The sequence below is a fragment of the Hylobates moloch genome, unplaced genomic scaffold (assembly GCF_009828535.3).
Source record: "Hylobates moloch isolate HMO894 unplaced genomic scaffold, HMol_V3 SCAFFOLD_8, whole genome shotgun sequence".
Taxonomy (NCBI): Eukaryota; Metazoa; Chordata; class Mammalia; order Primates; family Hylobatidae; genus Hylobates; species Hylobates moloch.
The window spans coordinates 13,736,209-13,757,675 of NW_026652283.1; the positions used below are offsets into that span (position 1 = coordinate 13,736,209).

Genomic DNA, 21,467 nt, shown 5'->3' on the forward strand with positions numbered 1-21,467 from the left:
GATGTTTGACAAAGTTTACAAAACCAATCAATGGGGAAAGGACCCCCTACTCAATAAATGGTGCTATGATAGCTGGCTAGCCATATGCAGAAGAATGAAACTGGACCCTTATCTTTCACCACATAAAAAAACTAACTCAAGATGGATTAAAGATTTAAGACCTCAAACCATAAAAGTCCTAGAAGAAAACCTAGGAAATACTCTTTTTGACATTAATCTTGACAAGTAATTTTTGGCTAAGTCCTCAAAAGCAACTGCAACAAAAACAAAAATTGACAAGTGGGACCTAATTAAAGAGGTTCTGCAGAGCAAAAGCAACTATTGATAAAGAGACAATCTATAGAATGGGAGAAAACATATGCAAACTGTGCATCCAACAAAGGTCTAATATTCAGAATCCATAAGAAACTTAAACAAATCAAGAAGCAAAAAACAAATAACCCCATTAGAAAATGGGCAAAGAGCATAAACAGATACTTCTCAAAAGAAGACACACAAGAGGCCAACAAACATACAAGAAATGCTCAACGTTACTAATTATCAGAGAAATGCAAATCGAAGCCACAATGAGATACAATCTCACACTGGAGTCAGAATGGCCATTATTAAAAAATCAAAAAACAACAGACACTGGTGAGACTGCAGAGAAAAGGGAATGCTTATACATTGTTCATGGGAATGTAACTTAAGCAGTTAAATAGTTCAGCCACTGTGGAAACAACTCTAAGTAATGAGGGCATCTATACCTTTTATCTCTATACTAAGGCCAAGGAGAGTACTCCAGTCTTTAGGAGTAACGTTAGCATTCCAAGGCATAATATTTTTACTAACATATGGAGAGTGACCAGTTTGAAGATTTCTCAAAAAACTTAAAACAGAGCTACCATTTGATTCAGCAACCCCATTACTATGTATATATCCAAAGGAAAGTAGATTATTATACCAAAAAGACATGCACATGTATGTTCATTGTTGTGCCATTCACAATAGCAAAGACATAGAATTAATGTAGTTGCCCATTAATTGTGGATTGGATAGAAAATATGGTGCATATAACCATGATATACTATATGGTCATAATAAAAAAGTAAAATCATGTCCTTTGCAGCAATATGCATGAAACTGGAGGCCATAATCCTAAGCAAAGCAATGCAGAAGCAGAAAACCAACTTCCATATGTTCTCAGTTATAAGTGGGAGCTAAACACTGAACACACATAGACATGAACATGGAAACAGTAGACACTGTGGACTACCTGAGGGGTGAGGGAGGGAGTGGGGCATGATTTGAAAAACTACCTATTTAGTCCTAGGCTCACTACCTGGGTGCAATATACCCATGTTATGAACCTGCACATGTACCCTCTATATCTAACATAAAAGTTGAAATTAAAAATAACTAACTAAATAAGTAAAATGTAGATTTCCCACTGGCTGTATTCTGAATGTGCATTGCCTATTACAGTGTAATAGGGGACCAATTTGTTCCCAGAGACGTAAATATCTCCTCCAGTGTGTTTTCCTCATCCCCATCCCCTCTGAGGGAACTCAAGAATGTGAACCATCTAGTTATCATATTTGTTCAAAGGAAGAAAGCAGGGAAATGAAGGTCTCAGTCAGAACACACGCAGTTATTGTTTTATTCTTATTATCTTGTGTTGTTTACAGTGTCTCTCACAAAAGAAGAACTCCATCTGGCAGGGGATGTGACTAGGGACTCATTGGGCCAGCAACAACCACAGAAGAATCTAGGCATTAGAATGAACTACTGGAACCTGAGTCAAAGACCTGTTAGTGATAGTTTGCCCATTTCCTGGCCTCTAGTTGCTCGAATAGGGATAAGAGAGGGAAATATTAAATGATTGTGTATTGAGATGGAGACATGGATGATCTGGCCCTGATGGAGGATCAAAGGGAGAAGGCAGGGTGGAAGCCCAGTTTTAAGCCTCTTGTGCTGGGGACCACACTGAGTGACAGGGTGGGAAAAGATGCATCAATAAGGAAATGTGGCAGTGTTGAAGAGGGACCCAGCTGTGGACATTGAGGAGGGACAGGGTGTTGAACACGCCTGAGAGAATTCTTCCAGGTGGCAAGGGTGGGGAAAGGGATGGGTGGATGCATTCATTCTGTCCACTCCTTTTTAATCGACAGGTTCCACTCCCAGCTGAGGTGGTCTTGCTTGTCATCATCGGTGAAGAAGGACTTGTTGTGGTACGTGCCTCGGGCCAGCATGCCTTTGGGAGCCTCCTCAACTGGCGTGAGGAACTCATACTCCTCAGGCCGAGGCCCATAGCTGCCAACCATAAATGTTGCTTTATCCACTAGGAAGAAAGAAGAAAGAGTTCATTAGGGTAAGAGCCTGATAGAGGAAAAACACACACTGCAAATTGGAGAATCTGGACTACAGCCTACAGTGATTAAAGCCAAGAGCAATAGTTTCCAAGCCTAAATAAACATCAGATTTACCTGAGGTGTGTTTTTTTTTTTGTTTGTTTGTTTTTTTTAAGGTGGAGTTTTGCTCTTGTTGTCCAGGCTGGAGTGCAGAGGCACAATCTCGGCTCACCACAACCTCCGCCTCCCGGGTTCAAGTGATTCTCCTGCCTCAACCTCCCGAGCAGCTGGGATTACAGGCATGGGCCGCCACGCTTGGCTAATTTTTTATTTTTAGTAGAGATGGGATTTCTCCATGTTGGTCAGGCTGGTCTCGAACTACCAACCTCGGGTGATCCGCCCGCCTTGGCCTCCCAAAGTACTGGGATTACAGGTGTGAGCCACCACACCTGGCCCTGAGGCATCTTTTTAAAAAAATTATTCTTCAAAACATTTTTTAAGTTGGAGTGCCTTTTAATAATACAGTTTCCTTTGTCCTACTTCCAAAGGCTATGGTTCAGTAACCTTCTGTGGGTCCCAGGGATCAGTGTTTTTAAAAAACTACACAGTTGATTCTGAGGTAAGGTTGGGGAACCAGTGGCCTAAATCAATGGGGATTAAGCCTGTTTTTTTTTTTTTTAAATGGAGATATAGCAGATTACACCATTTAAAAAAACTCAAACAAATTGAGACCTCAGTTCTGATCTCAGTCCTGCAATGGCCTAAGTCATATAACATTTTTGAGCCTCCATTTCTTTGTGTATATGATGGACTTTAAGGATCTCCTATCTACAAACTATCATTGTATGAACATTTCAGTTGGGGGAGATAAAGTAACAGATGGTGATCAGAATTCATGGATAGAATAATTGGATGGATCAACAACAGCCGTAAGTTGGTAAAAAAAAAAAAAAAAGTGAAGAACCAGGACAAATGGTGAAAATAGCCAATCAAGTTTATTTATAGGTGGTTAACTGGAATATATATTAAGAATAGTTGGGCATTGAAAAGTATACATAGGCAGATAGGTGGCATGTAGTTGGCTAAGTGTTGCTAATAAGTTTGAAAAAACAGCTGCAGACATGTCACTGTCCTTTTGTCTAAGTGAGGCGATACGGGCTTTATGCCCAAAGGAAAATAGGAAATTAAACTTTTTTTTCATGAGACTACGTATCGGAAAGGCCGATCAATATCTTTCAGGTCAATGGTCTTCTCTGGGATTTGAGAAATTGATTGGTCCTCTATGTCATCCAAATTTATCAGACAATTTCTCCCCTATCTTGCTTATTAATTGGGTGGAAACTGAGACATGCTTTGTTGTTTCTCGCCTCTGGAGGGGACAGACCCTCAGGTAGAAAGGAACTGTAAAGTGCCTCCATCACCTTCCCGCCTCTCATTTCTCCCTGCCTATATTAATGAAAGAAAATTGAAGGCAGGTTCCCAAGGCATGTCAGGAAGAATTGCAGATTAAGTAATGTTGTCATGTTATTTTAATTAGATAGACTTTTTCAATCCTAAAAAATATTTTTTTTCTATTTCTTTGTTAGGAAATTGAGCATTGCCTCCCCCTTCCTTCCAATGCCACCCCCACCTACTCCCACCCCAGATACACATAGCACTGGGCAAGTTTTTTCTTTCTTGGGTTTCTCTGACACTTGGGTTTTGTACCTGTGAATTGCTTTTTTTTTACTTTGTAGCGTATTTTTATATACTTTATTTCCTTCAAACCTATCTTGGTTACTCTTCTCCTTTACGAGTGATAATGTTGAATCCAAAAAGCTGATTGCTGAAGGTTAGCAACTGACCCAGTCTAAACGAGGTCCCTTGAGCACTGGCTTTGTCAATGTCTAGATCAGAGGTGTATTTGTGCCTTTTCCTAGAGCCGGCATCCACAGCTTTTATCATATTCTCATCTGAGTCTATAGCTAAAAATTGCTAATAACCAGAAGTTAAAGTATCAATGAGAAGCAATTTGGGACAGTGTGGAAATGTGGGTTCCCTTACCTTTCACCCCAGTCCTGTAGGTGTGCTGAACGTATTTCAGGCCTGACACAATATCCCTGTTCACCTGCAGGTGGGAAGGAACGAAGATGTTCAGATTAAGAGGGTCTTTCATTTTTTCTCATCTTTCATGCTGATCCTGCCCAGCTGAATCTTCTCTGACAATGGAAAAACTAAAGATTTAGTTCAGAATTGGTGTTTCTATAATTATTTAGCATGGCTGTGAGGCAAAGATTAGAGAGGGGAAATAATAAAATGCAACATTGCCAAACTGGTTTAATTATTGAACATTTTGATTTTTACCATTTCAGGAGAGAGAAGTGGTTCATTAAAACATTGGCTCAGTATTCTTCATTGTATTTCTCCTTTCTCAACGGTCTCAAGAATGGCCTTGAGCTTTCCCTCTCCAATACTACTGACCAAGAGAACATCCTTGTCTTAGGAAAAGTTATGAAGATACCAGTAGAGCACATTATGTAAATATCGGAAAACCACAACGTCAGTGATGATCCACTTACCATATAAAAAACAAACAGCAAGGAGGAAAGCTGTAATGGAAAATTCATGTCTAGAAGATGGCTGTGTCTGCAATATAACTGAAATAATGGGTGAAATTCACTTGTATCTGGCAAGTATTTTGGATGTCTGTCATTTTCAGACGTTGTCTGAGATCTTGCTATTTTCCCAAGCCTTTCAAAGAAAATTCAGTAATGCAGAATGAAAATGTGGACAGCCCAAGAGCTTCGTTTTTCCATGATTCATTTCACCTGGGACTGACCTGGGTTGTCTGTTAATTTTACACAGTGGTTATGTCTATACAAACAAATTAAAGTGGACATTGCATCATTAGCCGAAGAGCTTGGTTATCTCTTCACCAATGTGAAGAATTAAAGCATCTTCAAATAATTTTTCTTCAACAATAATTATGGCTGTCCTTTTGTGTTGGACACAATAGTTCAACCAATCAACCAGTGCTATCTTTTGTTTTGTTGGCAGGGAGGTGGCAGAGCAGTGAACACTGCCAGCTTAGATTCTTGACTGTCACAGGGTAAATTTGTAGTATAAACCTATGAAAAGCTGTCAGAAAAAAAATTAGCATCATCAAAGAGACCGTGATAAAGCCCAGACTTTCTAATACTCTGAGTCTCAAATGTAGCTCATAGGAATAGGGAAAATAAATGCACCTTTCTAGATGTCCCCAAGCTTATTCCTTTCACCTAGTGGGAGAAAGACCTAAGAAGAAGAATGATATAGGTAAAGCAATAAGGACTTCAAGACACAGAGTCTACCATCTCACCAGCGCTCTACAGTGGGTCCATTTAATATAAATACATTTGGGGTGGGTGAAATAAAACTATGAATATTCATAGAATTCTCTTCTGCCCACATCCCCATCCGTATTGTGTCTCCCACTCCAGGGGGAAGAAGCCTTGGTGTTATGAATCAAAGTGAGAACTGTGGAAGTCAGAGATACCACATTTCCTTGGGAGGCAGAAAAAAAGTTGGAGAGAACCTAAAATAACAATCCTAGGCCAGGTTTTTAGAAAGTGCTAAGAAGTTTGGGAGGAGAAAAAGAACATTGAGTGCAACTAACAGAGATCGTGAAAGAGGACTTTAGCGTGTGTTACTAGTGTTATAAATGCAAACTTTCTTGGACATTTTTCAAGAGACTTTAGTGAAGATTTAAGTTGTTTTTCAAGGACTTTTGACTTTGATCTGGCATTTCTTCTAATTGTAGCACCATGCTGGGACAAGCCACAGGATGGTTCAACTTTATGTAGGTTACTCAGAGAGCCATCAAACCTCTGAATTAGAGAGTACTCAAAAGCCCCTTTCTGTGGCCTCCTCCTGCATCATCCTAATGTGTAAACCTGACCACACAGACCCACATACCACATTCCTCCTCCACCTCCCCATCCAGAGGAGAAGCCCCTGTTCCAGAGCTTTCCTTCTCATCTTAGTCACATCAAAATTTACCTGTCACATTTCATTTGAGGAAAACTGGTTTACCAAATAGACAAATTAATGCAATAGCATCAATGATTAAAAATGAAACTGATGTGCAACCCATTCTAGGCATATTTTGATATAATGCCTTACCAAACCCTCAGGTGCTTCAATAATAAATAATATGACGGGAAACAAGTAAGTGAACCATAGCTCAGTGTCCATTATAGAGTAGGCATCAACAAATATTTCCAGGATGAAATTATTTTCAGGTATATTTGTATGGGGTAGGGAGGGGTCATCCATCGACCCTGAATCATATCCTGTACCGTGGGGAAAAAAGTTCCCAGTGTGCAAATAGAGAAAGCAGATGGAGTCTTCCTTGGTGGAGCCCAGGCCCTGAAGACTGAGGCTAAGTGGGAATGAGAGGCCACCAAAGCAAACATAAACCACTAAGTGCAAACACTGCATTTCTAACTTATTTGTTTTCAAAGTCAAAGTTATTTTTCTTGTGATTTTGGCTGTTCATTGGGATATTTGGCTCATTGGGATATATTAGATGTCAGTTTATTTCTTATTTAGTTTCCTCTTTCCTGGTTACCTATTCCACAAATATAATTGTAATTTCCAGTTCTTTAGCAAAGATCACACTCCCTGGATTTATATAATCCTTGAGCAGTTAGAGCTGAGGCCCTGTCTGTTCCATTTTCTTTTCCTATTGGTTGATTCACTTGTTTGTCCACTTTTCAATATATATTCATGCACTATATTCTATTTACAAAGTTTTGTGTGAAATATTGGAAAGGAGGGATGCACAATTTCACCCTAGATTGAGGTGCTTATATTGGATGAAGAAGAAATGACACAGGTGGTACAACACAAAGCAGTGTGTGCCTCGTGGATGTATTCGGAGTTCACAGACAGAGGGATCCCACTGGCTTAAGCGATAATGAATTGTTTAAGAAGTCCTGGCTAGGAAAAGACAGGAAGCAAGGGTGGGTCTCAACAGGTAGCCCTCAGGGCTGGGAAGAGGACATTCCAGACCCGGCTTGGGGGTACTGGGAGAGAAACAAACAAAAAGTACCTCAACATGATCATGCAAGAAATGTAGTCACTGATTAAAGAAAAGATTTAAACTTTACAAAAACACACAAGGCAGGATACTTACTTTGAAGTGAATTTTGACTCTATATTCGGAACCTTCCTTTAACACAATGGTTTCTTTTTTGAGGGCTTCCAGATCTCCTGTAGAAGAAGATTCAGAGAGAGTTTACCCTCAAAAGCAGATACACAAGTTAATAAATGACTTTAAAGCCCCAGAGAAATTTGTTGGGCCCACCAGGGCAACATGATTCATAGGGCCCCCAATTCACAGAGTATTTGTGTTTAGTCCTTGGTGCACGTGCGCGTGCACACACACACACACACACACACACACATAATGCCTAAAATCTTACAGCTTTGTTATGAAAAACACGAGAGCATCCCTGCCCCCAAGTTTCGTGACAATGCTAAAAATACACAAGACATTACCAGTAATGAGTTGTGAAGATAAATCTTTTTTTGGTCAATTTATTCTCTCATTGAGAATTATATTACTGGTCAAATGAAGAGGTTAGTAAAGAATATGCCCCTACACCTCAAATAAAAAATATAAGAAAAATATTATTTAGGAGTGTCAGCTATTTGTTTTTATGGATTTGGTGATGTTTGTGGCATTTTCTAGCTTTTAAAATTCTACTTGTTTTTATTCATTTTATCACTTTAAGAAAATATTCACCTTTGTGTTTACTCATGTATTTTCATTTGCAATTTCATACTATTTTTCTTAAGGAATATCACTGAAGTTATAAAAGCTTCAGGTTCCATAAAACCAGGATCTGTCCCTAATTCCTGTACCTTGATTAAGGAGGTAATCACTGTCTATGCTTTTCTTCATGCATAGCAGCTTGTTTGTGACAGAAAACCAAATTTGGTTTTCCTCTGCTGGGAAAGGGGACAGAGACCAAGTTTTCCTTGCAATACCACCAGGTCCTGCTGAAGAGAACAGATTTCTTTAGCGCTAATTCAGACCTTATCTTGCAAACTGGCAGCTGTACCTGGTAATATTAGGAAGACTCTGAGTTCTGGTGAGAGAGTGTGAGTTTCTCTCCTGGAGAGACGTGAGATTGTGGGGTAGCTGAATTCGTGTGTGTGCCTGCTCTAATGATTTCAGTTGAACAGGAAGTGTGCCTTCTCAGCCTCTGATTTCCTCCCTCTGACAAAAACGCCCATATAAGGTAAAGACTGGCTATGTCCTGTGAGAGGGGAACTACTCTGCTGCTAACTAAGCCAACTGTTCTAGACTTGTGCTTTGTCTGTCTCACAAGAGTCCAATTTTTTCATTTGGTAACTTTTTTTTCCACCAAAAACTTGCCTTTGATGGCCCCAGTCTCCTGGCTTACTGCTTCTCCTCTCATATCCCCTCTGATGCCCATTTCCTCCACAATAACCCCCTTCCCAGTCTCTCTCCTTCTCCTCAAGCCCTAAGTCTCAGGGGAAGGCTTGACCCTTAGTTACAATAAGGTGAAAGAAAATAACAACATCTTAATTTGTATGCCTTTAGTAGGAGACGTTGTTTATTTAACAAGAATCAGAGTTTCAAGCTAAAACAATTCAATCTATAGCAGTGGAATTTCTAGTATAATTCAGGATTGCTTCTCGCCTTCCAGTAAGTTTTGTAGCTGATAGAAGATCAGTACTTTGATGTTTAGATTGTATAAACCTTACAACTTCAGAAGCACACAATTTGTTTCTTAATATTTCCATCAGCAGTCTTTATTGCATAAATAACAATTCTCTTACTATCATGTGGAGACAAAAATCTGTAAATATATCAAATGCATATGTCTGCACTCTCTTCAATTAACTAGAGATAAAGATTGGGCTTTTCATGAAACATGGTAAATACTGTGCACTCTAAGAGCAATGATTTGTTAACTGGTCCTAGCATATATATCTCTCTGATTCACCAGTTTTCTTTTATTGGAACAGGAGACAGAGACCAAGTTTTCTTTGTGATATCTTAGGTCCCCTTTGACAGATGTGTCTACATACCAGTAAGGTCCATGGTGATTGGTCCTGGGGCACTCTCACAAACCAGGGTGAGCCGGGTGACAACGACGTTGGGGGCTTTCGGATCTGCAGGATCCAAAGGGAATGTAAGTACCAAGAAGAGACATGTGTATAGTGGGTGTGTGCATCTCAAGTGGGAGACAGAGAGTATGAAAATAAAAGTGATCTTTCTATCTGGAGTAGAAATAGAAATGGATGTGGCAGGTTTGCTATGCTTGGTCTTGATGGCCTTGTAAATTACAGCAATGTTATTTCAGCTTCAGGCACTTGTAGGTCCATCTAATTATTGACATTCAACATTTCCTGAATGGCTATGGGTCAGGTACTCTGCTAATTGGGTACTGTCCATTTATATCTCTGGGCCATGTCTTGTTCTGCCACGGTGTATGTGGAAGAGATGAATGGTTAGGTAAGGACTGAGAGAGAGAGAAAATGGAGAGAGGGAAATACAATTCTAAGTGGTAGTCTGGAATTCTTTCTAAATCCCCTCCGTGTGTTATGCGTGCCTATCTCACTGCTGACTTGCATCTTATCTCTTAAGAAGACTTAATTATACAGTTCATAACTTTAATCAGCATATATAAATTGTGCCTCGCTCACTTATTCCTGGAAGCAGTTGGTCCTCTTCCCTTTGCTGCTGCTCCTGAGCAGCCAAAATGTCTTCTTCCTTCTTGGGGATCTTCCACCCACCCTGTTCTCTGTACACACATACCTGTTACCACAGGACCATCTCCCAGCAGCGTTTTCTTGTACTTAATTAGACTCTCATCATCTTTGTCCATTTCCTGCAGCTCTTTCAGGGACTTCTGTGGTGGAGGCTTATAATTGAGCTTGCTGTCCAGCTCATCATCGTCATCCTCCTCCACATGTGGCTCTGGGGCTTTTTCAGTCATTTTGATCTATTTCTGGGGGAGAGAATGACAGCCCATTACTCAAAAGTCATGGATATAAAAGATGTTTGTGGGGCTGCTGTTAGCGGCCTCCTTACCCCCATGGACTTCTCTGATCATCCGTCACTTTCCTGATTTTTTTCCTAATTCAATCTCATTAAATTCTATGAAATAATAATCTAATGTATTCTAGTAATTTCTCTGACCTGCCTGAATTTCTCTGTACCATTGTAGTATCTTCTATTCACTGAACAAAACTGACAAGAAAGAAATCACTCATATGTGAATAACATACTATGAGTGAAGCAACATGGCACAAAGACTCCTGAACAAATGAAGCAAAAACCCAGTCAAAAAGCTGTAGGAGTTATCACAGTCCTCCAAATCTAGCCAGCCTGGCTAGCGTCAAAGCTTGCAGCATGCACAGTCTGAGTGATAATAGTGGAGAGAGGCAGGAGAGAGAGGAGAGAGGTGGAGAACTTGCCAAAGAAATGGTTGGCTCCTCCCCATCAATGGAATCTGTCCCTGAACTCCAGCAATGCCTCAAAGATGACTCATGAGGAACTGTTGACCTTTATGATACCTGCCTCAGGTGCCTGCATGGTTCACACCCAACACTGCTAATCACCCCTCGAGGGTGGGTACTAGGTTTGCTGTTTTTCTTGAATTCCCCCAAAACACCTGCATAGTTCTGGCACTTTATAAAATTTCCTTGATTGATATATAAGGTTTTATATCTAACGATATTCTGTTCTTTTTAGATGCTGCAAAAATAGCAAAGGACACTTTAAATTCCTCCAGACAAAATCGTAAGTACAAATTTGCCCTTAGCATTTGTCCATCCATTTCCCTTTTCTGGATCAACTTCCCTTTCAGCCTCTCCCCTTCTCCCCTTCCCAGGTTTCTATTGACCTTATAAGGCCCCACCTGGGCATACCCTGGAGTCTTCCTTCATCTCTCATTATCTACATTTACTTGTTTTGTGTTAAAACATTGAGGAGGAATCTAGGCAAGTTATTTACCTGTTAAGGGTTAATGACTGAATAGTAGATTCAAAAATTATTACTCTTAGAGGATGTATAGTCACAGCTTTTCAGAGCTGAAATGAACCATTGGGGTTCATGTAATCATTGAGGATATTGAGATCCAGAGTTAAGAGAATTGCCCAGGTTCACACAGCTGGATGAGAGGCAGTATACTAACCAAGAGGAAGAAGTCCCTCTGGGAAGAATTTCAGGCGCTGTGGCTGACAGCCACATGAGATGGCTGCCGGGGAGATATTTGGGCAAGGAGATCATTTTCTGATTTCCTTAATTCTATCTTGAGGGCAACTCTTTTCCCTGCCTGTGGTTAAAGCCTTCATTGCTCCTAAGTGACACAACTAAGAAAATGTCTGTCACATCACATCCTGAGTGGCTCTGCAAACCTTAATAAAGTCTCCCAGGAGTGAAGATATCTCTGGCCAAAATCAGTTCTAGTTTTGAGTTTCAATGTCACTATTATTGGCAAGAGGAAGAAAAATAATTCGGAAGTAAAGCCAAATGAGAGCAATTTTAATGGAACCAAAAAAAAAGAGAGAAACAAAGAAATAATATCCCTTGGCTCATCAATTCTCTTCCATCTAAATAAGCAGCCAAACATTATGAGCTAGCCTTGACCAACTCTGAAAACAGCATTGCAATGCCCAGGTTCACTTCCTGTACAGGAAGAAAACATGTAGGCCTGTTCCCATGGCAACTCTTGCTTTAGCAGAAGAACCAGCACCACTCAAAGATGAGACTCTAGAGCACAGCAGAATAAACATAGTGACTAACGCAATTCGTATTCCAAACAACACTCAGGGAAAGTGAATGAACTGGTTGGAAAAAAACGAAGGAGGCAGCGTGTGGATGTTGTAGGTTGTGGGTAATTTAATGACAATCATTAAGGGGCAAATGAAGAACAGGCCAGATAAAACTAATCAGATGAGACAGGGGCCTACCCAGAACCCTGGTGATCCCCGGAGGATAGGGGCCACATAACAAACCTGCTGACCGAGCATCGGAACAACTATTTATAGAGGAAGACATCCCAGCCCCCATGGTCAGGCCTTTCTGAACTGTATCACTTGGTTCTAACAAGTCGCCCGATTGAATGAAACCTGGCCATCAGATGGTAACATTACATCCAGTCACTGGCTCAAGATGATTTCAGTAACCTCCAGGAAATTGTTAACTATGCAGCCTCAAATCTCAATGTTGAACAGAGAAGGAGAGAGAAAGAGAAAGAGAGAGAAAGAGAAAGAGAAAAAGAGAAAGAGAGCGAGAGAGGGAGAGAGAGGGATTAGGTATAGGACAAGATTTGCCACCTTCTAACGGTGTGACCATTGGCACGTCCATTTATCTAACATATAGGTCTTGATCTTCTCATTAGTAAATCTGAGGCTTATGTTCTATATTTTCTCGATTCATTGCAAACAGATATAACAATTGTTTCACAAAAACGAGACACAAATTTACCTAGACATTAAAGAGTGGAGGATACTGTGGGATTTCTGTATAAAATTTTGTTGCAGTCAAAAGGGGGAAATTCAGGGCCACATTAAAATCATTTAGTTTAATTATAGTATAAGAAAAAGAGAGATGAGACCAGGTGATCCCAAACTAGCTCATTCTAGAAAGCTGATTAGAAAAAGTAATAATACAACAAATAAAGGACTGGAAGAGCAGTTCTCAGAGAAAGCCTTTTAAAGTAAAATTAGGGTCATGATTATTTGGTGAGCACCCACTGTTTACAAGACACTGTACTTTAGCCATACTGATGTTTAAATTACTCTTCAGAGTAGAGAAGAGGGTGGAAGTTGGGCAGTCTAACCATACTAAAAGGGTCCACCTGGTTTGGTTGATTTCTTATTTTTTTTTTGGAGATTACAGGTCTCTTTTTTAAAAATCTGATAAACATTCTGGTAATTATCTCAAGGAAAAAAAAACCAGATAAACCCATGACATTGTGCATATGATCTAGGGGTTTGTGGACCCCTGAAGTCCTTTATAGACTTACTTGGGTTCAAGATCTCCAGATTAGGAACATAACCTCAAAACTATGGAAGCATGAAGCAGAGAGTGGAGTGTTACAGAGGAAGCTTGCTTTTTTGCTTTTGCTTGCTCTTTCTCTCTTTCTCTTTCTTTCTTTCTCTCACCCTTCCTTCCTTCCTTCCTCCCTTCCTTCCTTTCTTTCCTTCCTTCCTTTCTTCTTTCCTTCTTTTTTTGAGGCACTGTTTTACTCTGTCACCCAGGCTGGAGTACAGTGGCTCTATCTTGGCTCACTACAACCTCTGCCTCCTGGACTCAAGCAATTCTCTTGCCTCAGCCTTCCGAGTAGCTGGGACTACAGGCACAAGCCACCTGCCTGGCTAATTTTTTGTAGTTTTGGTTGAGATGGGGTTTCCCCATGTTGCCCAGGCTGGTCTTGAACACCTGAGCTCAAGAGATCCACCCGCCTTGGCCTCCCAAAGTGCTGGGATTACAGGTGCCTGGGCAGAAGCTTGCTTTTTCCTGGAGCTCCACCAGATCATTGACACAACTTAGTCTCAAGCAGAGAGTCATGTCCACCTGCTCAAAATGTTGAATATGTTGAAGCAGAAGCTTTCAAGTGACACCTGTGTCTGAGGACGCATGACCACAAAGCCTGGCGGAGAAGCCCAGGTGCACATGGGTGCAGGAAGTAACCCCTTAGGAGAATTCCGTGGTCATTCCGTTTGATTTTGGATAATGATCTCTTCACTGAACTAGGCCTTGTTATGCGTGCCTGGGTTTGGGTTCTGGCTTTCCTACTAACTAGCTTTTCCCTGTTAACTGAATGTTGCACCACTGTAGATCTGAGTTTCTTCATCTTGGGAGATGAGGGATTAGAGCACATCATCTTTCGGTGATTACTTTTCTAAGGCCTCCGCATATTTCTCCTGACCTGCAGTCATGTGTCAGCTAAGTTACCATTCAGTTATCTTATTTCACCTGTGAATATGAGAGAATATCTGTCTGTGTTTTGTTATTTAAAATGTATGTGAATCCCCATGCTAAATGAGTAGACATTAGCTGCTCTTGGCACAGAAACAAAAAAAGGGTAACTATGTGAGATGATGGATATGTTGATTTGCTTCACTATAGTAACATTTTTACCATTGATGTGTATCCCTAAACATTATGTTGTATACCTTAAATATATGCAATAAAATTCATCTTTAAAAGGAAATTTAAAAATTAAAAAATAAAATGTATGGGAATCCTCAAAAGATGCTGCATATTTAATTTTATTTTATTTTACTTATTTTTCTTCCAGACATAAAATTATTTTTCTTTCACCGAACAGGTCTTTGCATAATAAAGGGTACCATAATAGTAACAGCAAGTTGTTACTGAACACTTGTGAGCCAAAAACTCAGTTATTATGGGATAAGTGCTTTGCATGCATTATTTCATTCAGTCATCACAATGTTGTGAGGTAGGCAGAATTAGTTACATTTTACAAGTGCAAAAACTGAGACATAGAAGAAAATATTAAATATTTCAATTACACAAGTATTTAAAATTTCTTTTCCTAATATCACCCTATAGATAGTGAAAAGAGTAATGGTCTGGATTCTAAAAATGAGACATTCCCAATGCATATATTAACAAGAGATTAATATCTGGAATACATAAATACCTCCTATGAATCAATTTCTTAAAAAATATTTATTGTATATATTTAAAGGGTAAAATATGTCTGGGATACATAGATAGTGAAAAGGTTACTATAGTCAAGCAAATTAACATATCCATCATCTCACCCACTTTTTTGTGTGTGTGGCAAGAGCACCTAAAATCTACTCTTCAGCAAAAACTCAAGTACAGTACAATATTATTAAGCATTGTATGGCATTTTTAACATTATCTCTGGGTAACCTCAGTTTCTCCCGAAGCCCCAGCCATAAATGGCATGTATAGTTTGACAATGATTTCTCAAATTATCTGTGTGCATATTTAACCACAAACAACAATTTTCTCTTTTTATCCTCCTATTTTATGGATGCGTGTTGAAATGAGAATAGGAATTTTATGAAAATTCTACAGACTTTTCCAATCCCATCATCTAAAGGACAACTGATTTTCCTATTGATAATATTGATATTATTGATACAAATTATAATAGTTATCACATGTAGTGCTAAGTGCTTTCTAGAGGATTATCTCATTTAGTTCTTACAATAACTTTGTTGGCATCATCATTCTCTTTTCCAGACCAGGAAACTAAAGTTCAGGTTAAGTAACTTGCCGAAGAAGACATACCACGTGGTAGGCAGAATTAATGTCTGAGCCCAGGTTGTCTGACTTTTAAGCACTATGTTTTATTGCTTCAGTTGTCTTTAAGAAGTTATAATAAAATTGGAGTTTGTTAGTCATCTTGGGAATCTACCCGGAGGTGCGCAAGCAGAGGTAAATGCTTCTTTGCAAGCTCTGCAGAGACAGCTTTAACAAAGCAGGGAAGTGTCAGATAACGATGTTTCAGCACAACTCGGTTCCTGCGTTACCTCGTGCAAGTTGCTTAACCTCACTGGGCCCCAGTTTCATCCTCTGCAAAATGAAGCCGTGGCATGAGAGGATCTCTGAGACCCCTTCTTAATTTAATGACTCAAATGCTCCCTAATTTAAAGAAGCTTGTGAAATGAGAAAAGAAAAGAGGAAGTAAAAGGGAGATTGGGGAGGACTCAGCCCATCAACATAGAATCTTCTGGATGGGCTTTCCTCACCTTCCTCAGCTGCTCATCCCCCATTCTACAAAGGGCAGAGTTGAGTTTTGTTTATTTTTGACTTTGGTCCTTTGCACAGGAAAAATGAAATGGGAGAATGAACTATTATATGTTTAACCAGGTTAATGTGGACCCCATTTTTTAGGCCCCAAAGCAGATATCATTTTTTCACACAGGCTTGCTACTCCAGTTTTCTCTATTTTCTGCTTCACAGATGCCCATACAGGTTAACTTTCACAGTGGTGCCCTCACATCCCCATGTTTGCTATTCAGCAAAGCATTGGCAAGCATTAGATGTGCTGAGATGGGGACTTAATCTTCTCAGGCTCAATTAAAATGTCAAATTAAATTAGGATGGTTACTCACAGCATGCATATGACATAGCACAAATCAGTGTTTTTGCTTGCAAATTCAGTGAAATTTCCAAGACATTGAAAGTGAATTACACTTAAAAATTTACACCCATGTCAGGATAGAGCATCATCTGTTTGATTAATGCAGCTCTAAATGAACTGAGGACAAGAAAAGGTAGAACTCCTGAGTTTAGATTAAACAAATTACCTGGGTAATTCAGAGAAAGGTGACTTTCATGTCTCATAGGACATAGATTGAGTCAGATAGACCAGGGATTCAAAACCAGGCTCTGCATTATTACAGGACTCAATCAAGTTGCTAATTTCGCTGAGCCTCAGTTTTACCACCACTAAAATGGGTGGTATTCTTTTTTATGGGGTTGAAAGATTGGAGAAAACACGTGAAAAATTATAGGACTATACTGGTCAAGAATAGATGTTCCATGAATATTCGTTCCCTTCCTCTTCTTCCTTCCCTGCCCCGACGTGGTCTGTTTTGTTGCAAGGCTTCAGTGAAGCTAGGTAACTGCTTCCACACCAAATACTTTCCCCTCGATGGGAGCTTTGTCCCCACTCCTTCCTCCTTAAAAATAGATTTTTGTCTTTGAGGAGTATTAAAGAGATAAGAAGTTCTGGGGAATTGAAAGGATTGTTTAAAAATTGAATCAACCTTAAAATGAGACGATATTATATTTCTTTTAAAAACTTCCATGTAAACAATTTAATTTTAGGTTTTATTTATTGCTCCCTTTCTTCATTGAAGCCAGAGGTCACTCTGTGAATGATGAGAAATGTCAGTGAACACAGGCACAGCTAATTAAGAGAATTCCCTCTGGCTCTGGAGCAAAATACCAGAGACTTAACTCATGGCCCAAAGCTGAATCTGCAAAATTGTGCTAGATTATGCATCTAGACACACAGGGCATGGATATTAATGTATTAGGTAGAAGAGATAGAGATGAGAGAGAGAGAAGGAAGGGGGGAAAGAGAGAGAGAGAAAGAGGAGAAAGAGGAGAGAGAGAGGAGGGAGAAGGGAAAAAGAGAGAGAGGGGAGAGAGAGAGAAAAGTGGAAATACCAGAAGTAGGGGATTTCTATCAGAAAAGTTCCTATGTGAGCATCAGCATTCTCTGTAAGTCCTGTTACCTCCACTTTCCCTGCTCACTAGGATATGTCTGACTTCCCCCAAATCGGGCTGTGGGTCTAGTGCAGGTCTGGAGAGTCAGGCCATCTCTAAAACACTGGTGGCATTTCAGAGCTAGTCAAGGATTTGAATGTGCTGTGCTGCTTGCCTGGCAATTTGGTGTGTTACGGGATTGCAAGTTTGTCTCTCAGGACACCAGAAGCCTTCTTGGTTCAGGATTCCACCCTCTCCCCACCGCCCTTGTCCCCGGTGATATGGAGGAATCCATACTCCCCACTTTGCGGTGCTGCTTTCTACCACCTCAGCCCCATGAAGGACTATGAAAACTTCAAAATTGGGTGAGAAAAACCAAAGACAAGATTATTTTGTAAGAGACAATAAATATTGTAATCAATCCAGAGAAGGGCACAAATTACTAGAAACGTATTTCTTACCATTTCTCTTTGTGAGAGAAACAGCTTATTATTTCTTGCCTGTGCATTCATAGTGTGTTTTTCTAACCCACATTCATATGCACAAAGAGAGAGAACTCAAGAGATCCCGTGAGCTTTGCTGAGTGCCCAACGTGTGAAGTCATGCCACCAAGTACCTTTACAAATATTATTTTAAATAATCCTCAAAGAAAACTGTGCATTAAGGAAGCCATTGCCTTCAGTATCTCAATACATTCACAAAAGTTTTAAATTAGCATGAAAAGTTAGACAGAAGTGAGATAATTTTTTTATGACCATTTGTGCTAAGATTATCAGGCTGTTTAAGAAAGCCCAAGTGAATTTTTACCAGCGGCAAAATTCACTCCTTGGCTGAGGACACCAGAGAGTAACACAACACAGGGTAATTCAGGATGTGCTTATTGCACAGATAAATGTTGCTGACGTTTCAGGGGCAACATGAGACTCATCTCTGGGTATGCCAGTGTAGCCCTGAATACAGGATCCCGGGCAGCAATAACACAAACCAGGAATAAGGACTCTCAAAATGTGGAATTGGAGAAAATTTCTTCCATGTGATTCTTCCTAAAGAAGGTGGGAGATCACCTGAGCCTCAGGAGGTCAAGGCTGCAGTGAGCTGTGTTCATGCCCCTGCACTTCAGCTCAGGTGACAGAGTGAGACCTGTCTCAAAAATAATAATAATAGGCCATGCATGGTGGCTCATGCCTTTAATCCCAGGACTTTGAGAGGCCAAGGCAGGTGGATTGTTTGAGCCCAGGAATTCGAGGCAAGCCCTGGCAACATGGAGAAACCCCGTCTCTACTAAAAATGGTAAAATTAGCCGGCGTGGTGATGCACGCCCATAGTCCCAGCTACTGGGGAGGTTGAGGCGGGAGGATCACCTGAGCCTCCTGAGTAGCTAGGACTACAGACACGCACCACCATGCCCTGTGAATTGCAGTTCAGAGGCATTGTGGCTGTTGATCCTTTTTGTATCAGTATGTAATTTTAGTCAAATTATTGAACACTTCTGCATTCTTCTCAGGAACAAAATTTGAAAGTTTCTATCACCAGGCCTGACACATAGAAGGCACTCAACAAATGTTGGTTCTCTTTTTCTGTCTGCATAATTTCGAATCCCCAGGGCTTCTCTTTTCCTGCTAGCTGATGTTTGTCATGTACTGTGCTCTCCCAAATCAGCTCAGACCCACATCTTTCCCTCAGAATGACTTTGTGGTGCTGAGTGTCTACTGAAAACAGAACCTTGATGTTGCTCAGAGCTTATTTCCCTAGGGACAAACTCATGCTCTCCATGAAAAATGCTTGCCTGTTTCTGTTCAGTGACAGCATTGTTCGTCCTCAGGTTTTGCATCTGTGAAGCATGGATGGAGAAAGAACTGTTCTCTTGGAATTTCACACATCTCACAAAAAAGTAAGATGCTCTTGTTACTAAGCTTGTGCTATATCTGCTTTGGGAGGGAATATATTCTTACAAATTAAAAAAACACAAAGCCAGTGGCAAGATTTACGATGCCTGCTAGGGACTGGACCTCTGCCCCCCGTCTCCCCAGACCAACAGGTGACATGGTCCTCTTGATCGCCTGTGCCTGACCATCCCTGCAGTGAGGATCGCCAGGCCAACCCTGACTCCAGTGGCTCTAGGTCTCCGTGTGAAGGGGTGACCATGAGCCCTCTGGGTGAGGGTAGTCTGCCTTTCCCCACTCTGAATGAAGAACTGCCCAGGGCTTACCAGACACACACCTCAAGTTACCATAGGTCTAGAGTTTAATTACAGATTACGTTTATGAAACACGCTGGCTGGGAAGTCCTCTAAAAGGGAAGAAAGTAGTTCAGGTCATACCTAAAGCACTTCTCCTAATGGTGGCTGAAATTCAGCCCTTGACATTTTGAAGGCCCACTGATCAGCTGTCCTAGCTGGGCCCCCTTGAATTTTTCTAAAACCTGTCTCTTAATACGTTATTTGGTGTTTTCCATGTTTGCTGTTAGTTATCTCATACGTAAAGGGCTATTATTATTATTAATATTTTTATTTTTTGAGCCGGAGTTTCACTCTTGTTGCCCAGGCTGGAGTGCAATAGCGTGATCTTGGCTCACTTGCAACCCCCGCCTCCTGGGTTCAAGCGATTCTCCTGCCTCAGCCTCCCAAATAACTGGGATTACAGGGATGCACCACCACACCCAGCTAATTTTGTATTTTTAGTAGAGACGGGGTTTCACCATGTTGGTCAAGCTGGTCTTGAACCCCTGACCTCAGGTGATGCACCCCCTCGGCCTCCCAAAGTGCTGGGATTGCAGGCGTGAGCCACCACGCCCAGCCCTATTATTATTTTTGACAACAACAGCAACAATCTGCCCATCCGACTGCAGGAATTTAATACACAACCTTTGTCAGTGGTAGAAATTCTATCACTGTATGACTCATGAGTACATACAATGTGCTATACCATACTTCCTCTTTGAGGGCTAAATCCCCTGCACTCTAAGGGAGGATTTCATTATGCATTTTTCTTATATCACCAGAAAATTCTTTAGTGGAAGACAGTTTAATATTTGACAACTTTGAACCATTGTTTTTTTCTCTTTCAACCAGTCTTTTCACATTGTCTGCTTAAAAACAGGAAACCACATATCTCCACCCCAGCACAACCCACCATCCACCAGCACAGACGGTATCAGTTTGGATCTACAGCCTTTTTCTTCCGAGCCTGGCCAGGTGCCTGCGCCTACTTTGCAGGAAACCCCTCCAGGCACTCCCGGTGCGTGTTCTCAGAGCCCTTCTCAGAATATTCAGGATTGCACCTCCTGGGCTGCAGCGCACCCTGTACCCTCCTTCTTTAAGCCTCCTCCCTTGAGTCACTACTACCCTTCCCTCCTCTAACTTCCCCTTCTTTGCAGCTTCCTTAGCAATTTCTTATCATAAAGTTTGTTTTAAAGGAGAACTGCCCCTCTAAAAAAATAATAAACTGTCGAGGGCGGTAGCCTGGTCTAGAGGTTTCCGACTTTGCTCTGTGCCCACCTGAAGCCTCCCCAGCCCGAGGTATTTGAACTTACATTCAGCGCTTCACGTCTCTGTCCGGGGTGCCTCTGTCTCTCAACTCTGACTTCTGAGTACTGGCAGTTAGAACAGGAAGGAAGTTAATGAGAAAAAAAATGTTTTAGACCAACTTGAAGAGGAAACCCTGGGCTGTCTCAAATCCTGTTCCTTTGTACTGCCTATCTCTTGATCAGCCAACTTGAGCAGCATTCTTGTCAATTAACGGCACATGTGTGAGCATGACAGCCCGTGTGACGTGGAGATGCATGAATGTACACGCAAGAGTGTGGAGCCTATAGCTATGGGTATTATGAATAATTGTGAGGGTATGTCTGATAATCAGGTCATTTCAGTGCATAAGCCTATGGAGGCAAGGAGCCTGAAACCAGTAGCAATA

General features: G+C 40.8%; 2 protein-coding genes across 2 annotated transcripts in view; one reads left to right on the plus strand and one right to left on the minus strand.

Moving 5' to 3' along the window:
* Positions 1–21,467, plus strand: part of PDE6H (phosphodiesterase 6H) — a 101,190-nt gene that overhangs the window by 59,030 nt on the left and 20,693 nt on the right. The window contains exon 5 of the mRNA XM_058443573.1: positions 11,083–11,130. Coding sequence (XP_058299556.1) covers positions 11,083–11,130 — 48 coding nt within the window. The remainder of the gene's footprint in view (positions 1–11,082; positions 11,131–21,467) is intronic.
* Positions 1,610–21,305, minus strand: ARHGDIB (Rho GDP dissociation inhibitor beta). The gene is made up of 6 exons (XM_032159708.2): positions 21,088–21,305; positions 10,144–10,336; positions 9,414–9,497; positions 7,486–7,562; positions 4,374–4,437; positions 1,610–2,320 (listed from the first exon to the last, which is right to left on the minus strand). The coding sequence occupies exons 2-6, from the start codon at positions 10,322–10,324 to the stop codon at positions 2,121–2,123; spliced, it is 606 nt and encodes a 201-aa protein (XP_032015599.1). The 5' UTR covers positions 10,325–10,336; positions 21,088–21,305; the 3' UTR covers positions 1,610–2,120.